This window comes from Mucor mucedo (genome assembly GCF_025094135.1).
Source record: "Mucor mucedo strain NRRL 3635 chromosome Unknown EV154scaffold_89, whole genome shotgun sequence".
NCBI lineage: Eukaryota > Fungi > Mucoromycota > Mucoromycetes > Mucorales > Mucoraceae > Mucor > Mucor mucedo.
Window position 1 is genome coordinate 140326 of NW_026252373.1, and position 23790 is coordinate 164115.

Below are 23790 nucleotides of genomic sequence, written 5' to 3' on the forward strand. Positions count from 1 at the left end.
CAAATAAAAGTCACAAAAAAGGAAAAAAAGGGGAGGAATAGCGTGTGTATTTCTCTCTCTCTCTCTCTCTCTTTTGCCCTTCCTTCTTTCATCATGTCTCAATTAGTGTACAGCAAGTTGCCACAGACTACAGCCTCCTTGGAACATATTCTTAAGCATTTTAAAGCTTATTCAGGAAAAGGTCCCATGATGGTAGGTGTCTCGGGTTGTCAAGGAAGTGGCAAGACAACTTTATGCGAGACCCTCACCGGGTTACTAAAGACCGCAGGCTACAATGTGGTTCACTTTTCGATGGATGATCTCTATCTTACTCGTCAGGACCAAATACGATTATCCAATCAATACCCCCATAACCCATTATACCAACAACGAGGACAGGCAGGATCCCATGATCTTTTGTTGGCACAAGAGACATTGGAAGGGTTAAAGAAAAAGGAAAAGGGTATCACCCTCTTACCTGTGTATGACAAGTCAAAATACGGTGGTATGGGAGATCGATTAGATAAAAGTGTTTGGAAGGAGGCACAAGCGCCTTTACAGATGGTTCTGTTTGAAGGTTGGATGCTTGGATTTAAACCGTTATTAGCTTTACCACAAGAAGAAAAATTGAGTTGTTCAAGAGAGGATGCGGAGGTCATGAATGAACATTTGAAGGCATATGAAGATCTATTGTATCCCTATCTTGATATTTTCATTCATTTATCACCCAAGGAACGGGAACAAGTGTATCAATGGAGATTAGAGCAGGAACATCATATGAAGGTATCTCGTGGTGTAGAAGGATTATCGGATGCTCAAGTGAAAGCCTTTGTGGATACTTACATGCCTGCCTATCAATTGTATTTACCTCGATTGGATAAAGTGGGATTCTTTGGTCTGGGTGAGCAAGGTGAACCCAAGAAGGATTATGAGGGACCTAATAGAAAAGATGGTGGTTATAATGGATCTAATAAGCATCTAAGAATCGTATTGGATTCTCATCGTCAAGTTATACAATCCTTGACCATTCCACCCTAACCAATTAAACAACAACAAAAAAAAAAGTATTCACAGTCCGCCCCACTCTCCAATGGAGAGAGACACCCACCCATACACACACACACACACAGACAAAAAAAAAAAAAAAGAATAAAATTTTTTCCTTTTCCACCTCTGTATTTTTTTTTTTTTTTTTTTTTTTATTATAGAAGAAAGCCCCCCCAAAAAAAAGGAAAGAAAAGAAAGGAAGCCATGTCACCCAAAGAATATATACCAGGAGATACAGTATTTGCCAAACTAAAAGGGTATCCTTGGTGGCCTGCTAGAGTAAGTGCTATATATATAATAAAAAAAGAGAGAATAATGGGTTGACGGTTTAATGTAGGTTGAAAATGACAAAGACATCCCTGCAAAGATATTAAAACAGAAGGGTAAATCTAAAGGATTATTATACACTGTCTTTTTTTATGGCTCCAGAGATTAGTAAGTTTTTGTTTTCTTAAAACGCGTATCCATGTTAATCTCTTTTTTTTCCATTTGAAGTGGTTTTTTTGGTCCTGATTGCGTTCGTCCATTTGATCGTGCAACGGTTGAACGTGATTTAAAGGCAAAGAAGTTCAAGACAAAGGATTTAGAAACGGCTATTCATCAAGCACTAGACCCTTCCATATTAAAAGCACAAGAAGAAGAGGAAGACGACGAGGAAGAAGAGGAGGAAGAAGAGGAAGAAGAGGAGGAAGAGGAAGAAGAGGAAAAACCAAAGCGAAAGGAACGAAAGAAACCTGTTGACAAAAAGAAGAAAGCAACGAGTACCACCAACACAAAAAAGTCTAAGCAGGCAGCGGCCTCTCTATCAAATACACCACCACCACCACCACCACCAGCATCAGCATCAAAAAAGGCAATAGATAAAAACAAGAGACGTTTAGCTGAGGAAGAGAATGAAGAGCATGAGACAAAGAAGCGAGTAACGTGTATTTCACTACTACTTTTTTTCTTATTAAACTAACCCCTTAACGACCATTTTTGTTATTAGCGTAAGTCACTGTCGACGGAACAAGAGGAGGATCGCCATAATAGAGAGTCATCAGCAATCTCACGTAAGAGTGAGGAACCTGTTCATCCTCCTGCCATCGAATTAGAATTGTTTAAAAAGACACCTGAATACAAGAGAATCTATCACATTAGACATAAACTTCAGAAACTGGTGTATGAAAAGAAACCTGGTGAGATCTTAAAGGATGATTTTTATAAGGTATCACAGGTGGTGAAGGAGATTGAGGATTCGCATATGAGTTACGACTTATTAAGGGTAAAAAAAGAAAAGAACAATAATGATTATAATACAATGGGGCTAAAGAAACACGCATCTACTAGTATACCAAGATTGGAAAGGTGGTAAAGTTTGCTTGCTCCTATGATTACGATAGCGACGAATACAAAATTAACCAACGTTGCCAACAATTAATGAAGAACTGGAAATCATTAATCATTCCAGAGGCTACTCGTGGTGCATCTGCTGAGCAGACTGAACAACATCAATCATAAATTATAAAGAGAGAGAGAGAGAGACAAAAGAAAAGAAGACTTTCTTTTTTTTTTATTCTTATTTCTTTATTTTTCTATACATATTTCTTTTTTATTATTATTCTTTTTTTTTTAAACAACACTTTTTTCATATTAAAAAAAAGAAAAAAAAAAAAAAATCAAAAAAAAATCAGAGCCTATTTAAAATATTGAATCGCATAATATCTTTACCGAGCCTTCCTGTTTCTCCCTCCCTTCCCCCTCCTTACACTCCCGCATTTTCTCCATGTGTATGTGTGTGTGTGGAGGGAGGACGATGACTGATTTGCACAAGACAAGCACCTATCAGCAGCTATCACTTTTAGACACAGTAGGACAGTTTCATTCGGAATCCTCCTCCAAGGCTATTTGTGCTACATTCGGGAACAAAAATTATACCTTCTAGCCTGTCTCCCCAATCGTAATCAACCCGATGACGGATAACCGTTTATACACTTTCTTCGGGAGGAAGATCATATAAATACCGAAACCCAAGCTCTCGTTTTTTTTTATTGTTTTTTATTTTTTATTTAAAAATAACTATCTTTACATACAATGGGTTTCATGAAACGTTTCTTCGGTCCTCACATCAAGGAGGATTCACCTTCTTCTACACCTAGTCACTCTAATGTCACTTCTCCTGCTGGTTCCATTGTAGATGTTGATATTCACAAAACTGATAAATACCACAATGATCCTATGCGAACTGGTAAAAAACCTGATACCATGGGTAACTTTCTTGATCCTATGGGTGGTCATGGCTCTTATGCTGTCAGTAGAGATGTTACCAACACAGGTGCTTAAAATAATCGTTGCTTAACCACCACAAAACTCCCCATCATATATCCCCTTCGCACTTTCATTTTTACTACTACTACTACTACTACTATTACTATTACTACTATTAATTATTACTAGCATCTTCTTCAACCACAATAAAAAAATAAATAATTCCTATTTGTCTTATTTTGCCCTATTTGGGGAGGTTAATTATATACAATCTCGTTTCTAGGTAACACAATTACTTACTCTTTTTATATATTCTACATTGAACTGATTGTACCACAAAAAATGTCTGATGGTGGGAGGAAACATCACCTTTGGCATGCTCCGGGTTCAACCGGGAGGGAAAAGAAAAGTCTTTTCTAGCCACACTTTTTAACTTTCGCCACACATGTAAATGTCTATTTTATATACACTGAATAAAGCGTTCTCTTTTCTCTCTCCCTATTTTTTTTGCAGCAAGCAGACTATACTACTTGTTTATATCTCGAACAAAAACATGTGATAAATAAACTGTGGAATAGTCCAGACATTTGACCATTTTTATCAGTCATTAGAGGCCCTTAGTATAGTCTATGTTGGCTTGTACTTACCATTTGTAAGGGCTTACTATATCACTTTAGTCTATTGCCTTCATCCATGATTCATCATAGATTATCACAACTATTTCAGCTACTAGTTTACTTCCCACACAAGTTATTAATTAATTCAACATGATTATGTCATTTGGCGCACTTGTTTATCATCAATATAAAATGGACCACTTTTTTTTTTCTTTCTTGTAAAAATATCGAGTCTTTCGCAAGTGTTTGCTTTAGTCAACTGTCTCCGTGTATGGCGTCTACTGGAGACGCCAAATGTAAGTAAATCATCATCAAAATAATGAACAAGTAAGCTTATGTAATAACAAAAAAACTTTTTTTTTTTATATAAATAGAGACGGGATCGTCTTAACGGAAAGCCGGCTTTACTTTATTCTGGGTCTGGCCGACTTGAAATCGAGTCGGCTTTCCTTCATTGATTATTGAAGGAAGGCCCCCTTGAAGGGTGTCTAAGACTTTGCGGTCTTAGACAGACATACAGGTACTAATAAAATCATCGCAAAAAAAAAAAAAAAAAAAAAAAAGAATTAACACCTAGAAAGTCGTTCTTTGGCTCCCGGGTTTGTACCTGGTGAGGAAGAGCTTGGCAGTATGAAAACTCAACTTAAGTCAACTAGAAAATCCGAAGATCAGCGCAAGATCTATAAGGCTGACGATGTTGTGAGAACAACTGGTACTCTCGAGATCCTTCTCTTGGAGACAGCTGGGCCGTTCAATCACATCGACCTGCCCAAACCCTCTTTCGATAATAGTAAAGGAATGTTTGGGCTATTATTCATGCTTAAAACATTGGCAGATAAATATCACAATTGTTCCAAGACTGTATTCAGGGAGTTGAAACTTTATTTCTTGCAAGCTAGTCGTAAGTAAATTTTACACTCTTGAGTACTCAACCATATGATGTTACTAATCAGTGATACTTATACTCTTTTAAGATGATACCTAAAAAGGAGATATTGTCTAAATAGAGACCTAATCAATAAACAATTATATACATATTTATATGATATAACTTCATATTTAAATAAATTACAGTAGTTAAATACATCAAAAGAACATTTAATAAAACGAAAAATAATAATGGACTTTTTTTTTCCCAACTACAGACATGGTCACAGAGCCGAAAATACGACAATTCAATACCCTTTATGTTATAACTGCTTCAACAATAACAGCCTCGAAAAGAAAATCACATTTTTTATATCGATTGATAAAAACCCCTTACTTATTTTTTAAAATATCCACAATTTATTAATCATTTCTGGTTGATTCCAATTCTTCTTGATAAAACCCTTTTGAGTGGGTACCGAAACTTATTTTGAAATTCTAGGACAAATAATGTCCGAAAGACTTACTATAGGTGTGTTGAAGTCACTATCGTAAGCGTTCATGTGGTCTTCTTGAATAGTGATTATGGTGTCCATAGCCTCTCGAAGACAGTTCTAGATGTATCAAATAGGTAAGCCACGCGCGCCAATCATATAAGTTTATTTTTTTAATATAAGGTACTTACTTTCATAAGAATGGCAAAAAAGGCCAATTCAGCCAGACAAGTGTTTCGGTCTTCGTAATTCTCGCTGATTTTGGCCTTTGCGACACGTTCAAAGGTATAAGTACCTTTTTTGCTTTTATATTTTAAAGACCACAGACGCAAGGTATCATCTTAAAAGAGTATAAGTATTACCGATTAGTAACATCATATGGTTGAGTACTCAAGAGTGTAAAATTTACTTACGACTAGCTTGCAAGAAATAAAGTTTCAACTCCCTGAATACAGTCTTGGAACAATTGTGATATTTATCTGCCAATGTTTTAAGCATGAATAATAGCCCAAACATTCCTTTACTATTATCGAAAGAGAGTTTGGGCAGGTCGATGTGATTATACGGCCCAGCTGTCTCCAAAAGAAGAATTTCGATGTCGCCAGCTGTTCGAACAACACCGTCCGTCTTGATGATAATGCGTTGATCTTCGTGTTTGTTCATTGCTTCGAGCTGGGTTGTCATACTGACAAGCTCTTTCTCAGGTACAAACTCTGGTGCTAAGATATGACTTTCTAAGCTATCCAAGACAGCATACATCAATGGAAATAGTAATTTGACATTGTATACTTTCTCTGAGAGGCTTATACTTGGCCTTTTCTTATAAACGCCAGCCCTATTTTTTTTTGTTGTTGTTACAAAAACCAATTAACTTTATATAACAATTTACTTACATGACATTCATTACGCTCATAATAATTCTATTATCGTCATCATTTCTGAGAGGGATTGTGCCGTCTAATCTGATTTTAAAATTTTCGGCAGTGTCCTGAAATAATAAAAAAAGATACATAAATTTTAAAGCCTTTTCTAATTAAGACGTGATTTAACTTACTTCCTCGGCTAATGTTCTGATAAATTGGACCAAGTCCTCCCCAAACAGGCTAGCATTGCTCTCCAATGCTGGCGCAATTTTTTTAATGCCGTTTTTTTCCGGGCTAGCATATACAAAAACGCAGAGGTGTTAGACTCGTGTTTTTTTTTTGTCATTTGGGTTAGTAATTACCTATATCTATGTAAACTTCGTTCATTCTCAAGGTCGAATATAAAGTCTGACAAATCCTGTTCGGATTGTGCTGTCTATTTAAAAGGAAAAAAAATTAGAATATCATTTAGATTCTTATCGAAATCAATCTTACTTTTCGTCTTTTACTAGGATTTTCATCATCTCTCTGTAAATCCCAAAAGTTATAATGTAAATTGTATCAATTTAAATTAAATAGTCAAAAGCCTTTTTACCTGCTGTTCACCGGTTTGATCGAGTCTGACAGATGAGATCAATATCGAAATATACCCCGGCAAAGCTTGTGGTATGTCCCCAAGGTCCTTGATAGTATTAAGGCAAGACAGATAAATGTTCGCCAACTTAGACGAGTTTTCGTTTGGGAAATTCGCCTTGAAGTGATCAAGTTCCCATTCACTCGCGGGATGATCACAAAAGTATTTGAAGTACCTGTTGTTCGTTTCGAAAGTCACACGATAATTATTAACAGATGAGGAAGAAGACATAGCTGATGATGAGAATAACAGATAAGAAAGGAACAAAAGAATTAAGTTTACGAATACAGCACTGCAAAATTTCTATCGCGGTCAATTTATATAAACTCCTGTTTTATCAGCTAGATGATTTTGATAGTCTTTAGCGTCTTTGTGACTTGGGTCTCTTTGTTATTTCATTGAGGTTGACAACTACTGTACTATTAGCTGTATCACTTTTTCACTGGATGATTTTGATAGTCTTTAGCGTCTTTGTGACTTGGGTCTCTTTGTTGTTTCATTGAGGTCAATAACTACTGTTCTGTACCCTTTTTTAAAGCAAGATAGGTGCTTGCGTCTTTCTGTAGCGTCTTTGTTCTAATGAGGCCGATATTTACTCAATTATTGTGCTTGGTAGGTGTGATCTACATAACTAAAACTTCCCGTCTAACATTTTATCTTATTAAACCTCGCCAGATCATTCCGATAATTGTTGGACGAAGGAAAAGCATTGTGTTAGGAATTTTAAAGAATTTCAAGACGTGCAGCGATATCCAATTATATGCAAAGAGTGATCATGAGAAGCTTTGGTGTCGCAGGAAATACACAAAAAGAATTTAGACGGTAGCTGATACTTTATTTCTTGCAAGCTAGTCGTGAGTAGATTTTACACTCTTGAGTACAGCCATATGATGTTACTAATCAGTGATTCCCATTTACTCTTTAGATGATACCTTGCGTCCGTGGTCTCTTAAACATGCACACAAGGGTACTTCTACCTTTGAACGTATTGCAAAGGCCGAAATCAGTGAGAATTACGAAGAACGCAACACTTGTCTGGCTGAATTGGCCTTTTTTGCCATTCTTATGAAAGTAAGTACCTTATATTAAAAAAATAAACTTATATGATTGGCACGCATGGCTTACCTATTTGATACATCTAGAACTGCCTTCGAGAGATTATGGACGCTATAAACGTCATTCAAGAAGACCATAATACCATCATGAACGATTAAGATAGTGACTTCAACAGTTTTGTCCAAAGATTTTTAAGATTAAGTTTCAGCAGCCATTCCAAAGGCTCTTGTCACCAAGAGCTGCTATAATCACTTTTAAATCTCAATAAACTATGAATACTGTTAAGCTGTTATCAAGCGAAAAAAAAAAGTTTTAATACTGCTTTCAAAAGAAAACAATAAATCTTTATATAATTTAAGCATATTGTAAAGTTGCTTCATCTTTGCAGTAACAAGTAAACTCGGCCCATCACATTGTCCTGCAGCTAGTTGTATACAGCCTTCAGCGGTAGAATGAGAGCCTACTTTGATATGATACGGTAAATTATTATATCATTAGAAGTCTTATCTCTATGCCTGTTTAAAATGTTGCCCATCGATTTTCATACACAAAAGGGTTAAGCTGTTCAAAGAGTGAATAAACATATTCTTTTTAGTTCAGACGGAGACCAAACAGAATCAACGTTTGACAAAGCAAATTTTTCTGGGGGGCTGGGGGTGGGCAGCTCGCTGTATGAGGAAGCAAATTAAATGTTGTTTCTGTTGATCCATTTACAATTGCATGGACGTGTCAAAACGTATACAAGCTCCCTATGAGGCAAAGCTTATGTTTGGGTAGGGGATGATCGAGATAATTAAAAGCCAATGGAATCAAGCCCAGTTATCGGAGTGCCTTTTTTATTTTCTCCCCGAGACTTGTCAGTCACAAAGAAGAGAAAATTTTTTTTTCAAGCGTTTCCTATAAAAATCGTTAAATTTGTGGATACATTTATTAATTTTTTTTTCTTTACAATTGTGAACATTAAAAAGGTAAATATCTAGCTTCAATTAAAGAGGGTAATGAGGGAGAAAGTAATGGGTAGTTGTGATCCATTACAATGATGAATTTTAGCTGGCACCAGTCCGAGCTTCATGATGGAAAACCATAAAGTGGGGTGACAATTACGCTCGTCATCCCTGATATATTTTGGATTACATTATTCATTATTTTCTCTCTTTTTATCTTATACAAAAAAGTTTTATTTTTTTCATATATTAATCCTTTTTATTTTATTACAGATACTCTCTATTTAATGATTTGTAATGAACTTATTTTTAATAAACTCCTTTTAAAAAAAATATATATATATAATAATGTGCGTCTTTGCCAAATGTATACACATGAGTTTTTTTATTTTTATTTTTCGTATTTGACACAACGTCTTATTTGTCATACCTTTGTCTTTCCCCTCCCCCCTCCTATTTTTTTTTTTATAATTTATCTTTCTCATTTTCGTTGTTCACCCTTTCTCTCTCGTATATTATTTTTGAAGGGTGGGCTAGAATATGGTTTCGTTGATACAGACAGAGACAGTAATAGCAGCAGCAGCAGCGCCTAACGAGAAAAGTTATAAAGCAACGAGTCGAGCCAACGATCTCTTTGAACGTCATCTCTATACCGATGCCATGACCGAATATACCAAAGTGTTACAAACGTCAACGGCAGAACCCGACTATCTTGCCCTGATCTATGCTAACCGAAGTGCTACCTATCTTAAGCTCAACCAATATCAGCAAGCATATACAGATGCTGTCCAAGTCATTGACCTGGCTCCTCATTGGTCCAAGGTAAATAGATTACATCATTGCCCCCCTCTCTCTCTCTCTCTCTCTGTCTCGCTAAAAAAAAAATGGGATGTTTTTAAATCAGGGCTATTTTCGTAAGGCAGAGGCATTATTACAGTTATCTCAGTTTGATGAAGCGATCGGATTATTAAAGACAGCGATTCAGAAAGAAAATAAACAGGAAAATAGAGAACAGATATCTCGTACACTGACAAAGACCTTGATCGAAAAGGACAATGACGGTATGGGTATTGCCATTCTTCAACTGGTATGTGGCAAAGACATTGCGATTGAAAAGAGTATGAATCCTATCCAGAATAAATTGTATGAATTTGCGTCACACATGAAGAATATTATCCATTTACTCGTGGATAAACAGACCAAACGATGCGTGATTGTGGATGCGGTAGATATAAAAAAAAACATTTTTTTAAAATGGGGGTTACAAAAAAAACTAATTTTCGAACGGGGTTGGACTTAGTGCTGGGATATTGACAGTATTCTCAAGTATGTGACGGAGAGAGGTTATACGATTGTTGCCTCGGTGGTGACGCATTATCATTTCGACCATGTGGGCGGTACACCTCCCTCCCCTTATGACACTTTACCCATCAAAATCTCGGGTCTGGCCAGTTTATTAAAAAAGTTACCCCACATCAAAGCCTATGTGCATCCACTCGATATACCCTTTATTCAACAAGCCAATCCCACCATCCCATCCAACCGTATGGTACCTACCTGTACTGAAAACATTACAGCGGAACTCATCATTGGTCAATTACATATCCGATTTATACACACACCGGGACATACACCCGGTTCCCAATCTTTACTGATCAATCACTCGAGATTAATTGCAGGTGATACTTTACTCTGTGGTGGTCACTGCGGTCGAACGGATTTGCCTGGTGGGGATCGAAAATCCATGCAACATACATTGCGTCATGTGCTGGGCGATCTGGATAACCGCATCATTGTTTATCCTGGTCATGATTATGGTGTCTCTTGGTCTACCATCGGTATGGAAAGAGAAAATGGTTGTCTAGGTGATGAATTAGTTGGTTTTGGTATGAAAAATTAGAAACAAGCCACCTTAAATTTTTTTTATTTTTGAGTCTAAAAAAAAAAAAAAGGGAATAAAAATAAAAAAATAGAATATGGGTAAGACCCATCTTTTTTTTTTTTTTTTAAATTAATTATAAACATTAAAATAAGATGTCCTCTGCAACAGCTCCCACAGACACTACCGATGAAAATGTCGAGATTTGGAAGATGAAGAAGTTGATTAAAAATCTTCAAGCTGCCAGAGGGTAATATCCATTGATGTTTCTAGTCTATTTTTTTTTCTAGTAACTCACTAGCGTACTTTTTTTTTTTAGTAACGGTACTTCCATGATTTCCCTTGTTATTCGTAAGTTCCTTTTCTTTTCATGTAAACACAATGGGAGACTAAAATTAATGTATTGTAGCTCCTAAGGATCAAGTGTCTCGTGTTGTTAAAATGTTGGCCGATGAATACGGTACTGCCTCCAACATTAAGTCTCGTGTCAATCGTTTGTCTGTCTTGTCCGCCATTACTTCCACCCAACAACGTTTGAAATTATACAACAGAGGTAAACTAGAGAAAAGAGAAAGCGAAAGAGAGAGAGAGAGGGCGCATGATTTTTTTTTTTTTACAAGCGAGCCTAAAATTCATGCATGACAAACTAATTGAAGGGGTTATTCTGTGTAGTGCCTGAGAATGGTTTAGTTGTTTATTGTGGTACCATTATCACAGACGAAGGTAAAGAAAAGAAGGTGAATATCGATTTCGAACCTCACAAGCCCATCAACACCTCACTTTACTTGTGTGATAACAAATTCCATGTGGAACCTTTGGCCGAACTTTTGGATAACGATGCCAAGTTTGGTTTTATTGTTATGGATGGTAATGGTTCACTCTTTGGTACAGTGTGTGGTAATGTACGTGATGTCATTCATAAGTTGTCTGTGGATTTACCAAAGAAGCATGGTCGTGGTGGTCAGTCCGCTCTTCGTTTCTCTCGTCTCCGTGAAGAAAAGAGACATAATTACGTGCGTAAGATTGCTGAACTTGCTGTTCAACTCTTTATCACCAACGATAAGGTCAACTGTGTTGGTCTCGTCTTGGCTGGTTCTGCTGATTTCAAGACCGAATTGTCTCAATCCGACTTGTTCGATCCTCGTCTTCGTGCCAAGATTGTCAAGATTGTGGATGTCTCTTATGGTGGTGAGAACGGTTTCAACCAAGCTATTGAATTATCTGCTGAAGCTTTATCCAACGTCAAGTTCATTCAAGAGAAGCGTTTGATTGGTGACTACTTTAGTGAGATCTCTCAAGATACTGGAAAGTACTGTTTCGGTATTGAAGATACCTTAAAGGCTCTTGAGATGGGTGCTGTTGAGACTTTGATTGTTTGGGAGAATTTAGCTTCCAACCGTTACATTTTGCGTGATGCTTCTGGTACTGAGTCTGTTGTTTACCCCAATGCCGAAGAAGAAAAGACCAAATCCTTCTTGGTCGATACCAGTGCTGATGCTACCACCAACTCTGAGATGGAAGTCATTGAATGCATGCCTCTTTTAGAATGGTTCACTCACAAGTACAAGGAATTTGGTGCTGCTCTTGAAATCGTCACCGATCGTTCTCAAGAAGGTTCTCAATTCGTTAGAGGTTTTGGTGGTATTGGTGGTATCCTCAGATACCGTGTCAATTTTGAACAACTTAATTATGACGATGATGAGTTTATTTCTGATGATGATGAAGAGTACATTTAAAAAAAAAAAAATTACAATGCCTCTCTCTCTCTTTCTCTTTTTTTTTTCTTTTTTTTTTAATGTCTGAATAAATATAAAATAATATGAATGTTTCTAATAGTAATATCTAAATTGTGTCTTTAAAAAGATAATAGTAATAATATTTTTAGTCTATATGCGAATGCAGCTATTTAATATATATCTAACCTGCTGCTGATGCTGCCCCTCCTCCTCCTGTCCATTGTCTCTTCCCGTCTCACTTCCGAATTCTTGGTACTGACGGTCCATCTTCTTGTTCTCTCGGTAGAGTAAGTAACTTGTTAAACCGGACCATAGTGCACCAATCACACCACAGACTAAATTAAAAATATTTCCAAAGTCTAAACATTAAAAAAATTAGTATACAATTCATTCATGTATATATATATATAAAAAAAAAAATTGACTTACAGTAGTGAGGGCCGTCGGAAAGCGGATAGAGGTAGGAGGAAACAATACCCCCTGAATTACCCACCATCACTACAATTGCAACTGCAATCACACGTATCTCCAAGTCAGGGAAATTAATCGAGGACCACCCAACATTAGCAGGAGCTAGTATCCGAAAGAAGGTTAAGGTTTATATATTTGATTCTTTTTTTTTTTTTTTTTTAATTTCTGCAAACCTTGTAAGCCTATTCCCGATGCTATCACAAATAAAGAGGCATATCGAGCTAAAAAAGATTACATTATGCAAAGTTATAACAAATGCTAGCCAAAAATAAAAGATGATAACTTACACCATCGACTTTCCAACACAATCAACAACATGTAACCTACAGCAGCAATAAAGAACCCGGTAGCCATCAAGACACCCCGTTTATTAGTATACTTATCCGCCATATAGCCACCTGCAATAATCATGACGGTCTGCATCACATACGGAGGTGCTGATAACAATTGTGATGTCAATACAGGAAACCCAAAGCCATCAATAATGGTAGGGATAAACACTTGACAACTCACAACCGTGATTGCATTCAAGAAATACACCACGGAAAACATGGTGGTTTTCCAATCCTTTAATGATTTTACAAAGCACACCCATGTACTGCTTCCTTGGCCTTTGGGTGTCTGTGTGTATTGTTGATGCAGTGCCTTTTGTCGGACACTCAACCAAGGCACCTTTTGCACATCATCAAACAAGTAAAAAAAGGAGATGACGCTAAGAATGACGGTAGGAATACCTTCAATGATAAATAAGTATTGCCACCCGTGTAGTCCGCCTTTGCCTTCCAAAAAAGAAGTACCATAGGCAATAGGACCAGATACAATGCCTGCAATCGACGACATACAGATCAATAAAGCAACACGCAGTCCAAATTCGCGTGGTCGATAAACTTTGGACATCATGTAAAGGATACCAGGTACATAACCGCTTTCCGCCGCACTAAAAAAGAGAAAAAAAAATGATGAGCATGATTGTGCGGATAGATATATATATAGATTGGAAATTTTACCCGAGTAATAGACGGCAGACGAGAAGGCCAGCAAAGTTGTGAGCAAACGCCATAATGACAGTCATGAACCCCCACAAGAGCATAATAGATGAGAGCCACATGACGGCGTTCGTTCGCTTTAAAACCATATTAGATGGCACCTCAAAGATAATCTACGAATAAAAAAAAAGAAAGTGTTATGATGTTATAAATCAAAAATAGAGCGGGACACGTACGTAGGTAATGTAAAAAGCAGAGATAGCAGTACTTAATTGAGCAGGCGTCAGCTACACACACACATATATATATATAAAAAAAGGTAGATGCATTAATTACACATCCCTCTCCCCCCAATCCCCTTTTCTGTGTGTTATAGTGTTTCCCTTACATGTAAATCATCTTGAATGCCCGCCAAACTATATTAGAGTGTTCAGTGATTTTCTATCTAATGAAAAATAAAAAGGTAAACTTACGTTGCGTTACCGATATTGGCACGGTCGAGAAAATCTACAAAATAAAAAATACAGAACAATGGCATCATATGAATATCCAAGGATTTGAGGATCTTTTTTTCTTCCAAGCTAGTGTCTTCTGGTGTTATGGAATGGTTGTTGGTTTTATCGGAAAAGCCATGATATTCATCGACCAGCGTATGAGAGCCAGTATGAATTAAATCCATATCTGTCCCTGTGTATGTCGTATCTATCTTTTCAAGCATCTAATTGGAAAATATGAAATAAAGAAAGAGAGAGAGAGAGAGAGAGAAATAAAAAAGAGAGAAAGGCCTTGGACTTTAAATGATTTTACCTGCAACCAAGAAAAAAGGAGGTGTGCTATAATAATGGTGAAAAAAAAAAGATCATGAGTTGGCACATTAGCTTTTTGACAGGCCTAATTTTTTCTTCTCTTATAAAAATGCAACAAATTAAAGTTACACATCAATTGTTGTATGTTTATCAGAATCGTCACAAGGTCATCATTTTTTTTTTTTTCTCTTTCTTTTATTTATATAATTTTAAAACGCATCAGTTCTTTTTCTTTTTTTTTATTTCCCCTTTTCCCTCTCTTTCTGATAAAAAAAAAAAGATTATATGTTTGAAACAGAGGAATCATCCGTAGCTAGTTCGTTTGGAGAGGATGATATGGACCTGTTTTTGGATAGATGCTCCATCTGTTTTGACGCTCAACTGGATATGTGTTTAGAGTTTTGTCGAGATCAATACTGTGTCGATTGCTTTCAAAGGTATCTCTCTCTGTGTATATCTTTAAAAAATTGAATACTTGCAAAAAAAAAAAAATGTTGTTCGCTAACACTCGTAGAAAATAAAGATATATCACCGAAGTTGTAAAATCATCATGGGGCCTCAGTGTGACTCCCATCAGCTGTCCCGTCTGTAATGAATCAATACCTAAGCGTGAATGGAGTCAATACGTACCTCAACATATCGTCGATACCTATGATAAATTCAACAAACCTTATCGAAGCTATATTCGTACCTGTCCTCACTGCGAAACTGATATCATCCCTTGTCTCCATTCGTCCGAGAAACCCAGCAACTACAGGTATACCAAAATAAAAAAAAATAAAAAAAAAATAACGCGTGAGCGAAAATAAGAGCGACAGTGAGCACGCGTGCGCGCGTGTGTGTGTGTATGCAACTAAAATCCTTTTAATGCGTGTTATTGATTAGATTGTTCTGCGAATTGATGGAAAACATGTTGCAAGCTTGCCCTAAAGGAGAAAGACATAAGAATCATACAGAACATATTGCAGTCAAACGTTGGATTACGATTTATAAGAGACAAGACTGGTCAGACTCAAAATTATTAAGTCTTTATAAACGCATCATGCAAGATGTCATTGTATTTGAAAAGAGTCACATAAAGGAACGTTTTGCTCATCAAATCTCGCTTGCGTATATGGATTTGTGTGAAAATCCCGAGATATGGAAACAGGTTCAGTTTGCTCATATCGCCTTGTTTCCTGACATGAAGTGGTATTACATCTGGGACGCCAGTAGATTGTATGATTTTTTTAATGATTTTTTATCTTTAAACTAGTTCAAATTGTAAAGTGTCTGTATGCTTGCATTGTGGCTATGACTCTCATTTCAATATGGAGTGTAAGGAAAGTATGTCAAGGATTGTTGGTACTTTAACCGATAAAGACATGATGACTACGGTAGAGTGGAAGTTACAACATAGTCGACAATGTCCCAACTGTTCTATCATGATCAACAGAGACGAGGGTTGCAACAAAGTGGATTGTTCTTATTGTGGATTCTGCTTTTGTTGGGCTTGTCGTTCTTCTTGGTCAGAGGTATTGTACGAGATCCTATGTGGATGTGTCTATGTATTAACTGTCTCTCTCTCTCTATCTATTTTTTTTTAAGGGATGTGGCTTCTACCGATGCTCAAATACCGCAGAGAATACGGATGAGCAAGAAAACTCTTCCCAAGACAAGGTACTTGCTAACCATAATTTCATTCTATCTCTTTTTTTTCTTTACTGACTTTGTTCACCTTAGACAGAACTGGGTGTACCAAATATTAAACGTATTCAAGCAAGACTTGTTGTTAACATGGATCTTGACTGAACAATAAGAAAAAAAAAGACCTTAATCATCATTGCAAATCACACTGTAGATATCAACCTCCTCTCCCATATACTTTTTACTATTAAAAAAAAAATTAACTTTTTCCTACCCCCCTTTTTCTCCCCTTCAATTGCATAAAAAAAATAAAACTCCCTCCTTTCTGATTGGAAGGAGTAATCAAGAAGAAAATATATGAGGTATCGTATAAATAGATTTCCCGAAAGGAAATCACTTGGGACAACCTTTTTTCCCCTCCCTTTTAACTAATTTTTTTTTTTTAAATGGTGACAAACAAAGCACTTGTGATTGCAAAGGATATTGATATCGCTCGATGTAAAGGCAATTGGCAAGCTTTACCTGAACTTGCTAGAAGATATAAAAAGCATAATCCCCCTGGCATCGGTAATGAATAAATACACGCACATGAACTCTTTTCATACTCAATGGGGGGTTAATTTTTTTTTTCTCTTTTAGTGCTGGAGCAATCCATTCTAGCAGAAGTGGCACTCAATCAAATCCTGGTTTCTCATCGACTCGAGCCTAAACACGCCTTCCTCAGGGATTCGCCTCACCACGTCACTTTGCCAAAACGTCTGGATCTCGCACTTATGAAACAGGTACAGCATCAATTGGCCATTGCTTTGGGGGATAAGGATACATCGTCCGATACGGTTCAAATGAAGCAAGTAAGTAAGCTCATGCGTATTGCTGTAAGTTTATATGTTTAATGAAACTTACCCGATTTTTTTTTAGATTGCAAGAGTCATTTTGGCTCAAACTTGGTTTGAATGTGGAGAATATAGAAATACACTAGATACTTTACAAGAGGTCGAATTAAACACGAATTACAGCTTTATTGTTCAAATACAAGCATTGGCCATGAAAGGTATTCCTTTTTTTTTTTTTTCTATCTGCCTATGAACATGCCAACTTACCCACTTTGTTGTTATTAAAAAAAAAAAAAAGCCATGTCGTTCGAGTTATTAGAGATGAAGGATAAAGCGTTGGATGCATATGCAGATATGGTCTCGTTCATCAATAGTCCATTGGATCGTAACTTGATGAACGAGCGTCTATTGGTAGAATGGGCTGAGGATGGGCTTTATAGAGGAACTCTTTATGCATTAAATGAAGGGTTTGTGTAACACCATATTTCCTATAGTAACAAAGAAGAAAGTCTAACCTTTTCTTTCTTTTAAATAGTCATCTCACTACATCGCATACCATGGATTTAATTAGAGCGTATCAAAAGACATGTAGTTCTCAATTGAACAATTGGCGTGTTTATAAACGTTTGGTTGTCACACGGAATTCTTTAACCTTTTTATCGAGTATTTACAGAGGAGGGGATTACTTGCCACCAGTGGATTATCGCTTGACCGAAGAAGGAAAGCAAATGAGCGAGTAAAGTAAAACCGGGATGTGGTGGTGGTGGGGGAGAAATAAAGAGAATGGTAAAGGAGTGTGATTTAGAACTAAACATGTTATTGTAGAGCTGATTTCCCAGAAGCATGTCAAGCATATCATCATCAGTTATTCAGTATCGAGATTATGCAGTTACATACAGTCTATGAAAAATTAGTGTATTCTATTGCTCATTTTCCAAAATCAGGACAAATGAACGCATTGGTTCTTGATTTTGTAGACCAATTGGCAGCTGATTTTGCTTTGGTAGGAGGTACCGAGACCGAGAAACGTGGCTATGTGGAAGCCTTGAATAGAGCTTCGTTAAGGACGTTCAATTCTCCTTGTGTGACACGACATTTATTTCATGCATTGGTGAATTTAGGTGATTATGAAGAAGCAGAACATGCATTACGTATCTACCTTTATTTGATCGGTCTCGAATCTCCCGCTTTGTTGGATTCGAGAATAGCTCCTTTAGCCTCCGATGTCTTTGGAGCTCCCTTAGTGCCGGATGAAATTGAAGAATTAGCAGTAGCCGAAGCAAGTGTCAAAATAGATGACCCGCAACAACGTGAGGAAATTGTGGCGGACAAGATCAATGTTTTATCGGTTGCTGTGCAAATGTATTGTAACGAGCTGGGAAGAGGTGTAGATGCAGTAACGGTGGCCGAGTTGGCTTATGGTGTGTATAAGCTTGATCATGGGGCGGTTTTGGGAGCTCAAGTGCAGCGTATCTTGGGTATCGCTTACGGGTTTTTGGCTAGTCAAAGTAAAAAAAGAAGAAGTATACTTTTATACATGTGGGATATTTTAATCATACCTTTTTTTTTTTTCGCTTAAGCGTTCGATCCAAAGCGTCGACCTTTGTTGCATGAAAAAGCACTCGCTGCGTTACGTCAATCGCTCGAATTGGATGATAGTCGATGGGAAACTCACTATCAGTTAGCACTTCAATTAGCGGAAATGAGAGATATTTCAAATGCTATCCCGATGGTCTCAAAATCATTACAAATGAACTCGAATCATTTACCTTCATGGCATCTGTTGGCATTATTATGTACCTGTCCTGTTAAAGAAAGTGATAGTCAAGCACTCAAAACATGCGAATTAGCACTGAACGAAAGTCAGTTATACGAAAACTGGGTAGATTACAGCGAAGATATTGCACAACATGTACTTTTACAAATGACCCAAACGTTACTGGTGGAACGTGTACATGGTGCAGAGGAGGCGTTGGTAGCACAATCTTCGCTGTTCCAAACATTTGGTAAGATTGTTGTGCCCGAGTTAATTCCGGATGTGAGCTCCAATATGTTGCATGAGTCGATATCACAAGGGAATGCAAGGTATGGTATGGTCTTGTCCGGTTCTCTGGGTCATATCGAACCCTCGTATTCTTCTTCCTCTACAGAGAAACAACAAGGGACACGCGGAAGAAGTGCGAGTAATGCAAGTACATTTACTACACGATCGGCATCTTCCTTTACAGGACGTAAACTTCATTTGGCCGATATGTTTAATCCAGAAACATCCAGTGTTAAATCAGTCAACAAGAACAAATATTTGGATCCTAAAGGTCTCATGCGTTTAAAAAACACAGAAGAACGTAAGTAGTATATATGTATAAAAGAGTACATTTTTTTTTCTTTGTCTAACTCAGTTTTATAGTTGGTACAACAACAACGGGATCTCTAACTTCGCTTCATAGTACAACATCAAGCACACAAACTTTATTGGCCAATATGTCATCCTTAACACGCCCAACAACGCTAGCAAAGTTACAACACCAGCGATCGTGCAAAATGTTATGTGATTTATGGCTATTGTCAGCCGAGGGATTTTTAAAGCAAGGTAAATTAGAAGAGGCATCAAAGGCCGTGAGTGAAGGAGAGAATGTGGACTGGAGCACACACGCGGGAGTATGGTGTTTATTAGGACGCATCCGGATCGCACAAAAGCAGCCTCAAAAAGCAATTGCAGCGTTTGAGAAGGGACTTGTGACAAAACCAAATGATGTGGAGTGTCGTGTTTGGCTTGCCAAGACATACATGGATTTAAAGCATTTGGATATTGCACAAGGTATTTTGGAATCTGTGACTCAAGGCAATGGATGGGATAATCCATCGGCATGGTAAAAAAAAAATAATTAAAATGTAAAAAATATTTTAAAACTCGGCTAAACAAAAAATACATTTATAGGTTTTATCTTGGCGAAATTTATAGACAAACAGAACGTCCGGGTAGGACGAAGGAGTGCTTCTTTTATGCTTTGGAATTGGAAAGTACTAGACCTATACAACCATTTACTATTTTGCCCCGATTTGTGTAGAGAAGGGGTAAATTACTCATCTATTATTTATTTATTATTATTAAAAAAAAAGCACACAAAAAAATAAGAGAGAGAGAGATGGTTGGTGTAACGAAAAGATTAGAAAAATAGAAAGACCATGAAAAAACGATCTGTTTTTGGTTTTTAAAAGTGCCGTTTGTAAGACATTAACAAAGCGCTTCGTCATGAAAATATAGGTAACACACTGGAGATTGTAAACTTGGTTCGCTCATTTAATAATCGAATTATGAAGGCTATCTTCGAACAAAAAAGATTTTCATTGAATGAATTACTATAAAATCTATATTTAACTCTCATTCTACTATATATAAACAACAAAAAAGTAATAGTGGTCTTTTTTCTTCTTTTGATGGGCCCGGGATGGAAAAAAGTTGATTGATTATATGTCGCACAAACCTTGTTTAAAGCTCCATTTGAACGAGTTAATAAGAATACTAAACAGTTAACCTCTTCTCTCTTTTTTCTTTCTTCTGTCTTTGTTCTATCTCTTTCCTCTTAACGATCCTTTAACACTCCTTTCCTTTTTGTTTTAACTGTAATGTCAACACCCTCGGTTCAAACAGAAGAGCCTAGTCATGTTCATTCACCCACTACAAACTTCTTACCTCGTATAAGACCTCCATTCATCTCATCTCCTTCATCCACAAAGTCTTCCTTCTCCAATGGAAAGAAATGGCGTTGGTGGAATTATCTCGGGATAGCTGTTTTCCTGTTAATTCTTGTCGAATGTGCCGTGCTTATTATGAGCTATAATTTATTAAACGTAGAGACCCTGCCTATCAGAATTGGTAAAAAGAACAAACAAAACAAAAAAAGTTACACATCTCTAATTAGAGTATCATCATATAGTGAAAAGACAATATCCAATTAAGCAATACACACACTTGGACACCAATGTCAAGAGTCAGATTGAAAAAGGCACACAAGTCTATCATGTTACTAAAGAATTTGGACCTGCAGTGACATCTCAACTTGGTAGAACAGTGACGGCTTTAGCAGCAGCACAACAAGCTTCGAACCTTACCGAAGTTGCCATCGTTATGCCATTTTATACTTTCATGCGTCGTCTTGTCACCGACAAAGAGATTGACATGGTTCTGGATATCCGAGGAAAACGACCTGGTCAAATCATGAATGTCGAATTCCGGGTGTGGAAAATGATGCATGCATTCAACCCACCTGTACAAGCTCCCAGTGTTTATGAATGGCAAATGATTAACAATATCAACACATCCGTTTTAATCACACCACAAATTGCACCTGCTCCCACCGATGTTGTTCCTGTTTACATGATTGGTCATGCCAACCGTCGACCTTTCAACCAAGCTTTCAAATGTCGTACTGTCAATGATATTCATACCGAGAACGAGTTACCCATGGAATGGCGTGATCAATACTTTGCCAAAGCAGCAGCAGCTTTTTTAGCTCATAAAGCCACTGCTTCCGATGAAGAATCCATTTTTGCTCCTATTCGTATTGTTCCTCGTGTCGATATCGTTCATATTCATGGCGCTTCCAATGCCTATGTGTCTAAATTCTTGCAGGATAAAAAAGATGCCAATGATTTAGGTCCTCGTCCTCCCGCTATTGTTTACACCATGCATGATCATCAACAAGAGGAAATTCAATATTCTAATTCATTCCGTAATGTACGCAAATTTATGGATAACTTGTCAGAGCGTGAATCATTGCGCAAGTATGTGTATGGCGGTAAAATGTTCATGTCCAAATTAGCCATAGACCGCGCCCAAGCAGTCACTTTTGCTAGTCGACCCATGGCCGCTGATATTATTGAAGGCCGAAGAGATTTCCATCTGAAAGAATTGGTCATGGATGGACTCCTCAAAAAGACCGAAAACTCGAGATTTTTCGGTATCAGTAACGCCATTGATTTTTACAGTTCCGAGCATCCATTCATCACGGACAAGCTGGTTTCGAGAAAGATGGGTTATCCTCAATACGCTCTTGATTCCATTGGAGATCAAGAATCTATTCATTCCAAAGATCCTTTGCATGCTTTAGCTTTAGATATCCCCGATACACCTACGTATTGGACACTGTCTGAAGAGTCTAAAGATTTTACGTTCGTCTACAAGGATCGTGCTAAACGTTACTTGATTAAACGTAGCGTTTTCACAGAACAAGATATGAAACGTCCCATTGTTCTTTTCCGTGGACGTTTGGAAAACAACAAGGGTTTGGAAATTTTTGAACAAGCAACTGAATACTTTGTCAAGCACAACATGCGATTCATTATTATGGGCAACAAACACGATTATCCTACTGAACGCTTAGAGGCACTTGCCAAGAAATATCCCAACCATGTATCTTTGGTCATTACAGGCAAGGAGCAACGTCGTGTGGGTATCTTTTGTCGTGCGGCCGCTGATTTTGTATTTGCACCTAATCCTTACGATAGCCTTGGGTTGGAAACGGTGGAAGGCATGATCTTTGGATCTGCAGTGATTACAACTGGTGCAGGTAGTTTGCATGAATCCATCATTGACCGACCTTTATACCAAGCAGGATCTCGACAAGTCAGTGTGACTTTATTGGATCCTACTGTCGTGACAGAAAAGGGTGCAGTTGTAAAGAGTTACGAATACTTTAATGGCTATGTCTATGACCATGATTCACCCATCTCATTAGAAACCGCTATTGTGGATGCATCCAAGGATTTCCATCGACTTCGCAAAAACAAGGCACTGCGAGAAGAATTTATTTTGCGAATGATTCGTAGTGCTTTGAACCTGGGCTGGGATCGTGGTCATTTCCAAGGTCCTGTGCACGAATATAACCAAGTCTATGCTTTGGCTCTGGAAGATCGATTTATCCCTGAAATGAACCGTCATCAAGTTGAGCAAGAACATGATTTGGTGTCTCGATTACAGGATATTGAGTTTGACTGGGAGCCTTAGTCAAACCCACCCAACAAAAAAAAAAAAACAAAAAAAAAACCCTTCATACATTTTATTCTCATCTTATTTATATAGTCATACTCACTCTCTCCCTTTCTCTCTCTCCTTTATTTTTTTTATTTGTAAAATAATCATCATCATTAAACCTTTTTCTTTTAATAAAAAAAAAACAAAGAAGCGTTTTTTAATCTATTCCCCAGCCGAGGTTGCCCCCCCCCCCAGAAAAGGGGATCGTCGTTGTATTTTTAGAAGCATGAACGAGTGATAGACATTGTACCACGCTGACATCAAAAGAGGAACGTTGGTCTATTTTTACCATCCAAGTGATGTCGAACATCTTTATTTACTACCAGCTAAGATAACTGAATGATCCTCATCTTGAAATCGACCCTCCTCGTATCAAGTACACTCCACATCTTTTTTTTTTTTTTTTTACCAAGCGTGTAGTCTATTTTTTTATATCACGTTGACCACCCTTAAATTAAGAGCACACTTGCAAGTTTCATTACTGAATACTATTTGTTTTCTCAGGCTTGACTTATTTTACAATTAAATTCATGTCTTAATCATTTACTTGTATAATACCGAACTTATCAATCATTTATTAGTTATTTAGTAATATATGCGCACTGTCTATCGGGGTTAAACCTGGCAGAATGAACCAAACTCAAAGGTGATGGCCGGTTCGTCACAAGGCA

The 23790-nt window shown here is 37.3% G+C and overlaps 11 protein-coding genes across 11 annotated transcripts; 9 read left to right on the plus strand and 2 right to left on the minus strand.

The window, feature by feature from the left end:
* Positions 1–70: 70 nt before the first annotated feature.
* On the plus strand, positions 71–1157 carry EV154DRAFT_518422 (P-loop containing nucleoside triphosphate hydrolase protein). Its single transcript, XM_051602614.1, has one exon. The coding sequence runs from the start codon at positions 94–96 to the stop codon at positions 1015–1017; it is 924 nt and encodes a 307-aa protein (XP_051454668.1). The 5' UTR covers positions 71–93; the 3' UTR covers positions 1018–1157.
* A 73-nt stretch (positions 1158–1230) lies between these two features.
* On the plus strand, positions 1231–2526 carry EV154DRAFT_426070 (uncharacterized protein; the record flags this gene model as incomplete). Its single annotated transcript, XM_051596290.1, has 5 exons — positions 1231–1305; positions 1364–1461; positions 1522–1806; positions 2086–2290; positions 2356–2526. The coding sequence occupies 5 exons, from the start codon at positions 1231–1233 to the stop codon at positions 2524–2526; spliced, it is 834 nt and encodes a 277-aa protein (XP_051454669.1).
* A 1975-nt stretch (positions 2527–4501) lies between these two features.
* On the plus strand, positions 4502–4985 carry EV154DRAFT_518432 (uncharacterized protein). Its single transcript, XM_051602615.1, has one exon. It carries the CDS (start codon positions 4521–4523, stop codon positions 4797–4799), a length of 279 nt encoding a protein of 92 aa, XP_051454670.1. The 5' UTR covers positions 4502–4520; the 3' UTR covers positions 4800–4985.
* Positions 4986–5656: 671 nt separating this feature from the next.
* EV154DRAFT_426025 (uncharacterized protein) lies at positions 5657–5914 on the minus strand (the record flags this gene model as incomplete). The annotated part of the gene is made up of 1 exon (XM_051596286.1): positions 5657–5914. One exon carries the CDS (start codon positions 5912–5914, stop codon positions 5657–5659), a length of 258 nt encoding a protein of 85 aa, XP_051454671.1.
* A 119-nt stretch (positions 5915–6033) lies between these two features.
* EV154DRAFT_518434 (uncharacterized protein) lies at positions 6034–6948 on the plus strand. The gene is made up of 6 exons (XM_051602616.1): positions 6034–6086; positions 6145–6239; positions 6306–6408; positions 6477–6550; positions 6610–6642; positions 6710–6948. The coding sequence occupies exons 2-6, from the start codon at positions 6145–6147 to the stop codon at positions 6726–6728; spliced, it is 324 nt and encodes a 107-aa protein (XP_051454672.1). The 5' UTR covers positions 6034–6086; the 3' UTR covers positions 6729–6948.
* Positions 6949–9288: 2340 nt separating this feature from the next.
* On the plus strand, positions 9289–10648 carry EV154DRAFT_426050 (beta-lactamase-like protein; the record flags this gene model as incomplete). The annotated part of the gene is made up of 3 exons (XM_051596287.1): positions 9289–9570; positions 9674–9973; positions 10049–10648. 3 exons carry the CDS (start codon positions 9289–9291, stop codon positions 10646–10648), a joined length of 1182 nt encoding a protein of 393 aa, XP_051454673.1.
* A 92-nt stretch (positions 10649–10740) lies between these two features.
* On the plus strand, positions 10741–12464 carry EV154DRAFT_469308 (eukaryotic peptide chain release factor subunit 1). Its single transcript, XM_051597820.1, has 4 exons — positions 10741–10877; positions 10947–10978; positions 11037–11180; positions 11300–12464. The coding sequence occupies exons 1-4, from the start codon at positions 10783–10785 to the stop codon at positions 12361–12363; spliced, it is 1335 nt and encodes a 444-aa protein (XP_051454674.1). The 5' UTR covers positions 10741–10782; the 3' UTR covers positions 12364–12464.
* Positions 12383–14580, minus strand: EV154DRAFT_605009 (major facilitator superfamily domain-containing protein). Its single transcript, XM_051607445.1, has 9 exons — positions 14294–14580; positions 14209–14236; positions 14057–14107; positions 13842–13993; positions 13122–13771; positions 13008–13055; positions 12793–12936; positions 12550–12722; positions 12383–12480 (listed from the first exon to the last, which is right to left on the minus strand). The coding sequence occupies exons 1-9, from the start codon at positions 14536–14538 to the stop codon at positions 12457–12459; spliced, it is 1515 nt and encodes a 504-aa protein (XP_051454675.1). The 5' UTR covers positions 14539–14580; the 3' UTR covers positions 12383–12456.
* A 167-nt stretch (positions 14581–14747) lies between these two features.
* On the plus strand, positions 14748–16610 carry EV154DRAFT_518439 (uncharacterized protein). The gene is made up of 6 exons (XM_051602617.1): positions 14748–15063; positions 15150–15383; positions 15512–15817; positions 15882–16140; positions 16214–16285; positions 16349–16610. Exons 1-6 carry the CDS (start codon positions 14912–14914, stop codon positions 16415–16417), a joined length of 1092 nt encoding a protein of 363 aa, XP_051454676.1. The 5' UTR covers positions 14748–14911; the 3' UTR covers positions 16418–16610.
* A 49-nt stretch (positions 16611–16659) lies between these two features.
* On the plus strand, positions 16660–20378 carry EV154DRAFT_518442 (uncharacterized protein). The gene is made up of 9 exons (XM_051602618.1): positions 16660–16819; positions 16892–17103; positions 17171–17303; positions 17384–17552; positions 17621–17821; positions 17911–18593; positions 18666–19430; positions 19493–19955; positions 20024–20378. The coding sequence occupies exons 1-9, from the start codon at positions 16699–16701 to the stop codon at positions 20151–20153; spliced, it is 2877 nt and encodes a 958-aa protein (XP_051454677.1). The 5' UTR covers positions 16660–16698; the 3' UTR covers positions 20154–20378.
* On the plus strand, positions 20361–23284 carry EV154DRAFT_518450 (uncharacterized protein). Its single transcript, XM_051602619.1, has 2 exons — positions 20361–20962; positions 21024–23284. The coding sequence occupies exons 1-2, from the start codon at positions 20713–20715 to the stop codon at positions 23090–23092; spliced, it is 2319 nt and encodes a 772-aa protein (XP_051454678.1). The 5' UTR covers positions 20361–20712; the 3' UTR covers positions 23093–23284.
* Positions 23285–23790: the final 506 nt, after the last annotated feature.